Source organism: Rutilus rutilus (genome assembly GCF_951802725.1).
Source record: "Rutilus rutilus genome assembly, chromosome: 10".
NCBI classification, from domain to species: domain Eukaryota; kingdom Metazoa; phylum Chordata; class Actinopteri; order Cypriniformes; family Leuciscidae; genus Rutilus; species Rutilus rutilus.
The window spans coordinates 36884861-36895856 of record NC_140215.1 but is presented as its reverse complement, the minus strand read 5'-3'; the positions used below and the strand labels follow the sequence as shown (position 1 = coordinate 36895856).

The 10996-nt window shown below is 41.0% G+C and overlaps 2 protein-coding genes across 3 annotated transcripts; one reads left to right on the top strand and one right to left on the bottom strand.

Moving 5' to 3' along the window:
- Nucleotides 1-492: 492 nt before the first annotated feature.
- On the bottom strand, nucleotides 493-5999 carry LOC311297853 (uncharacterized protein). Of its 2 annotated transcripts, none has more exons than XM_084420326.1 (5): nucleotides 5976-5999; nucleotides 4164-4220; nucleotides 3319-3435; nucleotides 3116-3194; nucleotides 493-717 (listed from the first exon to the last, which is right to left on the bottom strand). In XM_084420326.1, exons 1-5 carry the CDS (start codon nucleotides 5982-5984, stop codon nucleotides 623-625), a joined length of 357 nt encoding a protein of 118 aa, XP_084276452.1. In that variant the 5' UTR covers nucleotides 5985-5999; the 3' UTR covers nucleotides 493-622. The 2 variants fall into 2 exon arrangements, with proteins under 2 accessions (XP_084276452.1, XP_084276451.1); XM_084420325.1 differs by lacking the exon at nucleotides 5976-5999 and adding an exon at nucleotides 4530-5048 and having other exon boundaries at nucleotides 4164-4269.
- steap3 (STEAP family member 3, metalloreductase) lies at nucleotides 4996-10991 on the top strand. Its single transcript, XM_084420324.1, has 5 exons — nucleotides 4996-5134; nucleotides 5990-6482; nucleotides 7504-8031; nucleotides 8723-8887; nucleotides 10501-10991. The coding sequence occupies exons 2-5, from the start codon at nucleotides 5997-5999 to the stop codon at nucleotides 10771-10773; spliced, it is 1452 nt and encodes a 483-aa protein (XP_084276450.1). The 5' UTR covers nucleotides 4996-5134; nucleotides 5990-5996; the 3' UTR covers nucleotides 10774-10991.
- The last annotated feature ends 5 nt before the right edge of the window (nucleotides 10992-10996 follow it).

Below are 10996 nucleotides of genomic sequence, written 5' to 3'. Positions count from 1 at the left end.
ATTAAGAATGCAAAATTAACTAAAAGGTGTTCTTTGAGACCATATAACTGACCTGTGGATAACTTAATGAAGTATCGGTTGAACTCTTACCATAGACATTTGTGAATTGTAGATTTATTTGATGCAACTGCAGATGGTGCTGGAGTAATGGGTCAGTATTTGGATTTTAAGTGGAATTTTCTAATGTAAAGTTTGTTTTTGTTGTTCCTGATATACCTTTTCTTATATACATCTTTATACATAAAATCTGCCAACACACACACACACACACACACATACAATGTATAAGTTACTAATATCTCTGTGACATACAGTTTGAACCAAAACAATAGGACCCTGCCTGAGAGAAATATCCTTCATTTATAGTTGGATGGGGATTAATGACAGTTGTGGTTTAAGACACAATAGATGCATATTAGAAATAGGCATCAGAAAGTAAAACTAGCTGATTATTGCCTGTGTAGTGGTAAAGTGACTTATACAGTGAGCATATGAGTCAAATAAATAATCAGTTTCATATTCTGAACATGGGAAAATCAATAAATGCTGATGTCATTGTCAATTCAGTCTTTGTCATTCATTGGTAAACATGTTCACATTTTGTATGTGGTAATCCAGGAGTTTATGGGGGAAGATTCTGTCGAGTGGAGCTGAACTGGGTACACAGTCTGTCGCTGGTAGATTCAGTAAAGGTAGGAGAAGAGGAGAGACCACTGCCTGCAACACAGTGAGAGAGAGAGAGAGAGAGGTATATATATATATACACACACTTTATTGCCAAAAGTTTTGGGACATCTGCCTTTACATGCACATGAACTTTAATGATATCCCATTCTTAACCCGTAGGGTTTAATATGGACTTGGCCCGCCCTCTGCAGTTATAACAGCTTCAACTCTTCTGTGCACTGGTGCGCAGTCATGTTGGAACAGGAACATCCCCAAACTGTTCCCACAAAGTTGGGAGAATGAAATTGTCCAAAATGTCTTGGTATGCTGAAGCATTAAGAGTTCCTTTCACTGGAACTAAGAGGCCAAGCCCAACCGCTGAAAAACAACCCCGCAGTTGGGTTACCCCGAGCCAGTGCCTACTCTCGAACCAGTTCTTTGTGTTTCGACAGCCAAAGAACCGGTTCTCAGCCAGGAAAATTGGTTCCAAAGCGGCACTCTTTGCTGGACTAGAACCGTTCTTTTACCACGTCATATGCTTACGTCGGGGGCTGGGGGCGGGGTTATTGTCGAACTTCTTCTCGAACGTAACCCCCTCCGTCTATAGTGATCCAGACGAGCAGCACAAATGTGTTCTAAACGTCTTCTTCTGACCCCAATATAGGATCGCAAAGCCAGGAGAAACATTTGCAGAAAGACGTTGTAGTCCGCCATTGTAATTGTTATGCTTGAATTTGGCGCAAGCGTTTCTAGGAAAGCTAAGACGTAGCCTATGGCAACGTACACAGTGACGTAACGACGTCGTTCGCTGGGCTCTCTAGTCAGTGGAAAAACAAACAGGTTCTGAGAAGGATCGCAAGTTCAACCAACGTTGAACCATCACCAGTTCCGAACCAGTTCTTTTTTGGTGGAAAAGGGGTAATAGAAACCCTGACCTTGACCCCATCCAACACCTTTGGGATGAATGTGAACAGAGATTGAGAGCCAGGCCTTCTCCTCCAACATCAGTGCCTGCCCTCTCAAACGCTCTACTGGATGAATGGGCAGAAAATTCCCACACAAACATTCCAAAATCTTGTGGAAAGCCAGGCGAGTGAAATCTGTTATAGCTGTGAAGGGGGGACCAGCTCCATATTAAAGGGGTCATATAATGCCATTTTTGTACAAGCTAATATGATTCTTTAGGGTCTAAATTAAAAGTTTGTAATATACTTTAATTAAAAATTCTCATTAGTATTGTAAGAAAACACTAATTTTACCTGGTCAAAAACAGCTCTGTTTTCAGCACGCCGTTTCAGTGCATGTGTCTTTAAATGATAATGAGCTTTGCTCACCCCGCCCCTCTGTTCTGTGGGTACACCGTATTAGACATTCTCTGACCGTATCTAACACAATAACCACGTGTTATTCGTTATAAACGTGGGATTATGAATTATATTGAGAACGTCGTACATAGAAAACATGCCGTAATGTACCCTGAGTGTAAACCTTAGACGCATTCATCGTGAAGCCTGCAGCAAGGTTTGCAAATTTCGCAAAGATTAATATAAATACTAATATAAAGGTTAATAAAACATTACACTCACATCTTCTGGAGGTTCAGCAGGAACACATTGGTACCGATCCGTTTTTTCTCGTTTGTGAAGCTGTCTGGTGTGAAATGATTCGCGCAAACATGAAAGCACAGACGATCGTGGGGAATCCCCGTGAGGGAATCCCCGCGTCAATCCTTTGGGCATATTGCTTCAAAAACAAAACTCAGCCACTGCTTCTTCAACGGCTCGGATTTAGGAACATCCAAATGACTGCTGTGTTCCTTATTACATCTAAGAACAGAACACCACAATCGCTTAGACGCCATTCTACTCCAGCATATCAACAATGGCGGACTACTATGACGACGGCTGTCACAGCTTGCTCAGGGCGGGTCTTGTGTTGAAACACGGCTGTCAATCACAATAGCGGGAGGGGCGTACGATCTTATGACGTCACAATATCGAACGGCTTGATTTCAGAGATGGTCAAACATATAAGGAGATTAAAACAAAACCACTGGATGGATTTTTATCATGATAGGATGGTTGTGTACAGGCACTGCCAACAGACATTTCAGTGCAATCAACTTGTAAAAGTGCATGTACCATTATATGACCCCTTTAATGTCCATGTGTTTATAATGTCATGTCATTGGTCCAGTGTAATGGACAGGTGTCCCAATACTTTTGTCCATACAGTGTAGTTTAATCTACAGCACAAACTTCTCAAGATTTATTTGGAAAAGAAAAACAAAAAACAGTGTGTACATTTCTAAGACTTCCTTTAGAAGCGAGCAAATGCTTTTCTGATACTATGGTGTACAGCAACTGTAAAGGCTTAATTGGTCAGTAATGGTATTAAGGGTTAACAAAAACAACATTAGCTGTGTTCACCCTCAGTTTCTCTCACTTACCCCTCATGAGGTTGTACATGTTCAGGTAGTTTGTTCCTGAGTCTAAAATGGCATACCAGCTACGAGAGATAGACCGGCCCTGAGGAGAGATTGAAAGTTTCCATTAAGATTGTTGTCATTATTATTGTCAGGACATTCCCAAACAACTGGAAACACAGCATGATAATAGAGTGTGTCTGCTTTAGGAAGAAAGATAATGTCACCTGAACATCGCAGGTGTCTGGGTCTGGACTGCTGAGGTTGAAGGTGATGTCATCCACAAACCTCATCACAGGAGTGGTGTGTGTAGCAGTGATGTCCTCTGCATTAACAGACACCAGCTAAAGATAGGAAACAAAATCACATGTAAGTGGCAATTACCACAGATGGAAGCAGGTCCTTCATTGAAACTAGTGCGACTGCACCAAAACACACACAAAAAAAAAATACTTTGAAGTCCTAGGTGAGTAAATATGAATGCAGGGCATTTGGTTTCTGCGCAGAATGTTTAGGATGTTTTAAGCATTTCAGACCTCTGGTTCTTCAAGGTTATGAAAGTGCTGTCATTTGCTGTTGCTTGGTCAAATTTTGCGGTCGGTTTAGAATCCGCGGTATTTTCACGTCTGAACGGAAAAGTTCTCTGTACAGATTTTCCTCATGCTCAAGTTTGTTTATGCAAATTTGCAGTGCTGACCAACAGAAAGAGAATTGTGAGCTTTGATTCAAACATATGCAATTGACAATAGACAATGGACATTTATTTGCCCATGCAAAATTTTGCTGACATGTAACTAATGTGAGGGCACATTGTTGGGATGTAATATTACCATGGTTTGAATTGGTTTCATGTTAATACTACGGTATTTTTTGTAAATATCCTAGTGTAGGAATATGGTAAAGGTACCACTATTTAATGTGAGCTGGATTCATATTATTTGATGATACATTAATTCATTTTATACAAAACAATTGCATACAATTTACCCATTACAGCTTCCCGGCCCCCCTTTTCAGTCTTTTCTTTACAGTATATTCACGTGAAGAATATATAATTCTATAATTCACTCACAGAATAAAGGCATCTTTGGCTCTTCCCATGACATGTTTCTGTTGACCACTCTTTAATCTGGTTGACCAAGAGAGAGGAGACGTCAAAGCAGGCAATATCAAGTTTCCTAAAATAAATAAATACAGGTTAATAAGGAAAATAAATAAAAAGAAGTATATTGAACAAATACTCAAATATGCTCAAATAATAGCTTATTTAATAGGCATATAGGTAATTTAGGAAAAAATATTTAATGTAAGAATTTAATATGTTTATAGAAAGCAGGAGTCAGCAAGACACATGCAGATATTAATTTTAAAAATGTGATGATTTTCTGTATCTGTGATTGCCAAGTTGGCCTATTGCATGACTATTGCGGTTCCCTACCACTCAACAGCGCACTGCGCATGGAGCGGCCCGGCCGCCAGCGCGCACAGTATCCCGATCCCGAGAACCAGCGCTGCGAGCACGGACACACACACCACCGTCGTGCGCGTGCGGCTAGAGCTGCACGAGGAGTGAGAAAACGCCTCGCCTGAGCTCATGCTCGCGTTATCGCGGCCGCACAGATGTAGGATCCAGATCAGCTGGAAAAAAGATTAGCTCCACCAAGGACGGCCGAGGTGCCACACTTTACATGAGAGGCCTATATTATGCATTACAATCCCGTTCAGTAGCTTCCTAACACAGGAGCTCACAGCAATAAGACGGAGCGGAACGGAATGGAAGGGGTTTAGAGACGTCATCTCAGATTGATCACTCTCGGACCAATCCGCTGTAAACTCGATTTAGAACACAACGCAACGCAACGCAACGCGCCGCGCCGCAACGCGCAACGCTCCCCTATGTTCTATACTGATAGCGAGTGAATGATAAGGAATGTCTTTTTCTGCATGGTCTCGTATTGCACAGTAACGGAAGCGCGCACCGGTTACAGTCCTGGAACAGCACAGCACAGTCCAAGAATCGCCAGAAAAAGTTATTTGACAGTGGTGAGTATACGCGTTAAATCATATAGGCTAGTATAATGGATTTTCTGAAATTACGAAATTAAATTCTAAATAATGATGTAAAGGAATGTAAAAGTTACAGAATGTTATTTTGTCCTGAGTAATTGAGTATGTTCGTCTATAGCACCCCTTTTAGCAGAAACGAAACTTACTGAAATAGAAACTTCTAACATGCTCAACAACGACGACTATAATAATACAATAATAAAAATAACAATAACGTCATCCACATTCCACATATTTATTTAAAATAAACAAAACAACAGTCCACTAAATATATATTCTTGTTTTTCTGTAGAAAGGGAAAACATATTGTTAGAGAATCTATGGATTGATAATAATTTTGATATGGGGACATGGGCACAAATATTTTGGTTACACTTTATTTTAATGTGTCCCTGTTACAGTGTAAATATACATTTAAGTACTGAGTAATAACTACACTTACTATAGGGTTAGGTTTAGGATTAGGGTTTTTGGTTACACTTTATTTTAAAGTGTCATTGTTACAGTGTAATTATATATTTAAGTACTGAGTAATATTAAGCAACTGCATGTGCTTACTATAGGGTTAGGTTAGGATTATGGGGTTTGTTTTGGGTTAATTGCATGTAATTATGCCTAATTTATAGTTATTACTATAGTAAATACATGTAATGTGTAACAAGGACACATTCAAATAAAAGTGTTACCAATATTTTTATTGCAATGTAAAACAAGTTAACTACACACAAGTATTAATGAACTTATACTACTATATCTAATATGCTTTAAAGTTTAATGGGACAGCAGTTTGAAATGCATAATTATATCATTTCCTCACACTCTGCATCTCAGGTTAATTATGGCAGAAGATCTGACGACTCCCTTGCTCTCAGACTCTGAAGTTGCTGCTGATGCACCGGCTGTGTGTCTGACCAGCCCGACGGTGGCCATACTCGGCTCTGGAGACTTTTCTCGCTCGCTGGCTGAGCGGCTGCTAGCTTGTGGCGTTCGAGTGGTGGTCGGGAGTCGGTGTGTGAACCGCATCCCATCAGGATTGTTCCCTGATGCAGTGGAGTTGAGGAACCAGGAGGGGGCAGCATCACAAGCAGGGTGCGTGGTGTTTATGGCCTTGTTCCCTGAGCATTACCGCTCCCTGCTGGGACTACAGTCTGCACTTGCAGGGAAGGTGCTTGTGGATGTAAGTAACGCTGCAGAGATGAATATCCATGGGCCTTCCAATGCGGAGCGACTAGCTGAGCTGTTTCCAGACAGTCTGGTGGTCAAAGGATTTAACACGGTTTCAGCCTGGGAGCTGCAGACTGGCGCTCATGATGGAAGCAGACAGGTCAGGGCTGCTGTTGTGCTATCTGTATCTGTTGAAAACTAGCGCAGGGTTATTTGAACTCTATGAGCTTATACACTAAAAAAAAAAAAGTGTGTTTGATTTACATGATTTAATATTGTACATTGGTCCCACATGAACCAATTAAGTTAAACAAACATAGTTTTTTGTGGCACTTACTATCAAAATTTTGACATTTGGGCATTAGCGTATAGCCAGTGACCTATGCTTCCGAATTTCCTACGTTGGTTTCGTCTGGATCGGACTAACGGTTTCAAAGATATTCGCAAACGTTTTTTTAAGCTATAAATCACAACGTTGCACTAACAATAAGGCAAAACCTAGCATGTTTGGTATCGTTGGACTCGGCAAGGATCCAGGAATCTAAGGAGATGACTCCCGTGAAAATAATCAACCACATTTCAGGGCATCGTGCCGATTACCCATACCAAGTTTTTTAACAATACGTTCATGCGTTCATAAAATACAGCATTTTAGTACAAAATTCTAAATGGCCGTTTGGGAAAATTGGATATCATTCGACTCGGCATGACACCCCAGATCTAACGAGACCACTTTTATGATTTTTGGACAAAGCAAAAATAGCCATTTTTTTGTATCTCCGGACCAGTAGGTGGCGCTGCGTCGAAATGCAGCATGTCACCTCAGGTCATGCTTGTGATGACATTGTACCAAGTTTGGTCTGACTAGATAAAGCGTTGCGGAGATACAGCCTTATGTATGTTTTCGCACGCGCAACGTAAAATTCGTTCGCACCGTATTAGAGATGGTTTGACCAATCAACTTGAATTCCATAACTTTTTGTCGGCATGGTCTGAAGATGATCTAGTTAAATTTTCTTGAAAATCAGAGCAACCGTCTAGGACGAGTTCGAAAAAGTCGGTTTTCGGAAAATTCAAAATGGTGGAAACATTTTCATGACGGAAAATAACATCATTTTAATTAAGCACTTTGAATAAGCAGCAAAAAAAAAAACGTTTCTTTGTACCTTTCACTGCTGTAGGTCCTGATCTGCAGTAACAGTACAGAGGGGAAGAGGAAAGTTGTGGAGTTGGCTCGGAAGATGGGCTTCCACCCGATGGATATGGGCGGCTTGTCTGCTGCCCGAGAAATTGAGGTAGCATCATTGCGTCTATTCCCATCTTGGAGTGGCTCGATCGTTGTCACCTTCCTCCTCTTTTTCTTCTTCTATGGCTATGGCTTTCTGCGGGGAATTCTGCTGCCGTTTCTTGCACAAGGACACAATACTTTCTACCGTCTCGCCCTCGGTCTGGTGAACGAGAGCCTGCCAGCAGTGGCCCTGGTGACCCTGGCACTTGTTTACTTCCCAGGCTTGTTTGCTGCCTGGTTGCAGCTCTGGAGGGGCACCAAATACCAGCGTTTCCCATCGTGGTTGGACAACTGGTTGCAGCGGAGGAAACAACTGGGCCTGTTGAGCTTTCTGTGTGCAGCGTTGCATGGTGTCTACAGCCTTTGCCAGCCGCTGCGCAGAATTACACTCCACAGGCTGGTCAATACTGCCTACAGACAGGTGCGCAAACAAAAAACAGCCTGAGAGTAAAGATCTTGAGATGTTTAGTGCCTAACAAAAGCAGGTAACACTTTAGAATAATGGTCCGTCATTAATAAGTAACTATGCAGGAAGTAATGCAGGACTAATGAGCTACTACTATGAACTAATATAGAAACAAGCTTAACTAATCAGTAAGTAATATAGAATTTAGGACTAAGATAGTTCCTTATTAGGTAACCAATAATTACATGAGATTGGCATCATTAAGAACTAATAGGTAATTATGACAAATTATAAATAATTACTTATTAATTATGTTAAAGACGTTAGCAATTGTCTTATTTTACTCTCAACATGGTCATAAAATGCATCACTAATTACTCAAGTGTACTCAAGTACTACTAGTGATCTGGACCATTATTTTAAAGTGAAAAAGATGTTTTTTACTTTAAAATAATGGTCCAGATCACTAGTAGTTCCTGCATAGTGACTAGGTACTTGAGTAAGTGTATGACTATATTCAGATATTACTTACTGATTAGTTAAGCTTGTTTCTATATAAGTTAATAGTAGTAGCTGAAGTGATAATGTAGAGCAACTCATCAGTCCTGCATTACTTCCTGCAGAGTTACTTATTAATGACGAACCATTATTCTAAAGTGTTACCCAAAAGCATAGTGTATGCTATATGTTTTGTCTGACATATCAGGTTAAAGCAGGTGTAGAGGAGCCCTGGGATGAGCTGGGAGTTTGGCGATCTGAGCTGTACCTCTCTTGTGGAGTGTTGGGTCTGGGCGTCCTCTCTTTACTGGCCATCACTTCCCTTCCCTCAGTGGGAAACACCCTCAACTGGAGAGAGTTTACCTTTGTACAGGTAAGCCCATGCATACAATACAGGTGTTTCCCATCCCTGTTCCTGAGGCACATTAACAGGACACATTTGGGATCAAGGCGGGCATACACAGTGCGATTTCAGCAAGGTTACCAACTCGGAGTGACTGCGGTTACCCTCACTGAGTGGCAAAAAGACTGAGCTGTAGCATTTATTTTCAGCGTGAATGCCGTGAAAAACACACAAAACACATCTAAACCGGGAAAGAGCTTTGAGATTGACTGTACAACTTTGACAAGAAATCTGAGATATATTTTTACAGACTGCTGAAAGATACAGAACAGAGAAGTGAGTGAATCGCTGCAATTCACAGAAACAACTGGATCCAGCCAGAGAAAGGTGGACTTGCAGTTTATAAATGTAGGGGTAAAAGCATACCCTATATATTGTATTTTTAAATATTGTATTGACAACTCATCAATTAAATATTTACCATCGTATATTCTGCATAATTGGACGTTTTTAAATAAACACTGACAAAAAACTATACAAGTTTTAAGGCTGGACGATATGATGATATATATAATATTGATATAATATCTGTTATCCGGGAGCGACGCACTGCCAAGATGGCGACGGCCGGCTCTGCCCACTTTAGGCTTCAAAAATGCTCTTCAGACACCTACGGTCACCTGTGGACACAGGACAGGTCAGAACACAGCAATAATCAGTCATCAATGAAAACTAAGAGCAGGTTAATCTGGACATGATGCTATCCAGTGTCCACAGGAATCAGCTGCTGGTTTGAGGTTCAAGTTTTCCCTGGTGTCTGTGCGCACAATAAATGGGCGGGCAATATGCTAATGTTTCGTCTCGACGTCACAACGAAACGGCTTTTGACTCGTTTTAAACGATTCATTTCATTGACTCAAGAGTCGACTCTTACTTTTGAAAGACAATAACTTTATATATGGTGCACTTTCAGATTTAAAACTTTGCAGGATGTTTCCATTCACTTAGAGCTGTGTTACACACTACATGAAAGGTCATTTTCAAAAATCCATAATTAGATTCTTTTAAATCTTACACGTTTACTTCCACAAGCCGTCACATTTCTGAGCTGGCAGCGGAAATCTCTTATGTTAATTGAGAACAAGAGACGTTTAAAACTCAAAGGCTTCCATACGTTGTCAATCCACATCAACTTTATGGATTTCTAACGGTACGATTCTCTAAAGTCTGCATCTTTTACATCCTCAGTATCAAGAACACATCTAGGTAATCTGAAGCGTCCTCTGTACTTGCGTTTTGGAGTATTTAAATCAGTCTTTCACAGTTGATGATGACGTAGAACGAGAGCACAAGGACGCAAGATCGCACAAGAAGTGAGAAACGGACTGGGCCTCCAGGGGCAGGGTTGGAGAACTCCAAAAATATGGTTGTTACATAGTTGAAACCTGGTACCTTAACTACCAAAGTACATGCTGCACGGTCTGTTGCACTAGTTTTCGTGCATTGATTGATAGATGTAAATGTACATCATTTTAGCATTGTCTCTGATTTGCATGCAAATGAACATTCAACCTACAAGCACAAACACAGCTTTTTAACATTTACTAAACTTGAACTAAGTTTTGTCTCTCTTCTTCCTTCAGTCAGGTTTGGGCTACATTGCTCTGACTCTGTCCCTCATGCACACGCTCTTCTTTGACTGGGATTTTGCCTTTCACATCGAGGCGTATCCGTTCTACATGCCACCCAGCTCCGTGTTGGCTTTGGTTCTGCCATGCATCGTTCTGGTGTGCCGTGGCTTTCTGCTGCTCCCATGCGTCTCCACCAGACTGGCACGAATCCGCCGCGGATGGGAGAGCAAACGCAACTGTCCAGTCTTACAGACTCACCATGTGGCGGATAATGGAATACCATAGGAAGTCTGGAAAGAAGTACTAGGAGGAATATAAGGAGGACTTTTATTATAGGATGAAGTGATAAAGGGATATACAGTTGGCAGTACAGTGGCCAACAGTTTGAATATGCAGGTTAAAACATCTAAGGGCTGAATATAAGGTGGAAAATGTTTATAAAGTATTTTAAGACTTGACTAGTTTAAGTCAGCCTTACCTGAAAGTGTTATCGTGCTGAGGTATTCTG

What these genes read in the sequence shown, in the direction of transcription:
- steap3 (XM_084420324.1), top strand. Translation starts at nt 5,997, where the DNA reads ATGGCAGAAGATCTGACGACTCCCTTGCTCTCAGACTCTGAAGTTGCT. An exon ending in CTCATGATGGAAGCAGACAG is followed by an intron (nt 6,483 to 7,503) that starts GTCAGGGCTGCT and finishes TCACTGCTGTAG; the next exon opens with GTCCTGATCTGCAGTAACAG. An exon ending in GAGAGTTTACCTTTGTACAG is followed by an intron (nt 8,888 to 10,500) that starts GTAAGCCCATGC and finishes TTCTTCCTTCAG; the next exon opens with TCAGGTTTGGGCTACATTGC.
- LOC311297853 (XM_084420325.1), bottom strand. Translation starts at nt 4,687, where the DNA reads ATGAGCTCAGGCGAGGCGTTTTCTCACTCCTCGTGCAGCTCTAGCCGC. An exon ending in GCGCAGTGCGCTGTTGAGTG is followed by an intron (nt 4,270 to 4,529) that starts GTAGGGAACCGC and finishes TATTTATTTTAG; the next exon opens with GAAACTTGATATTGCCTGCT. An exon ending in CAGACACCTGCGATGTTCAG is followed by an intron (nt 3,195 to 3,318) that starts GTGACATTATCT and finishes ATCTCTCCTCAG; the next exon opens with GGCCGGTCTATCTCTCGTAG.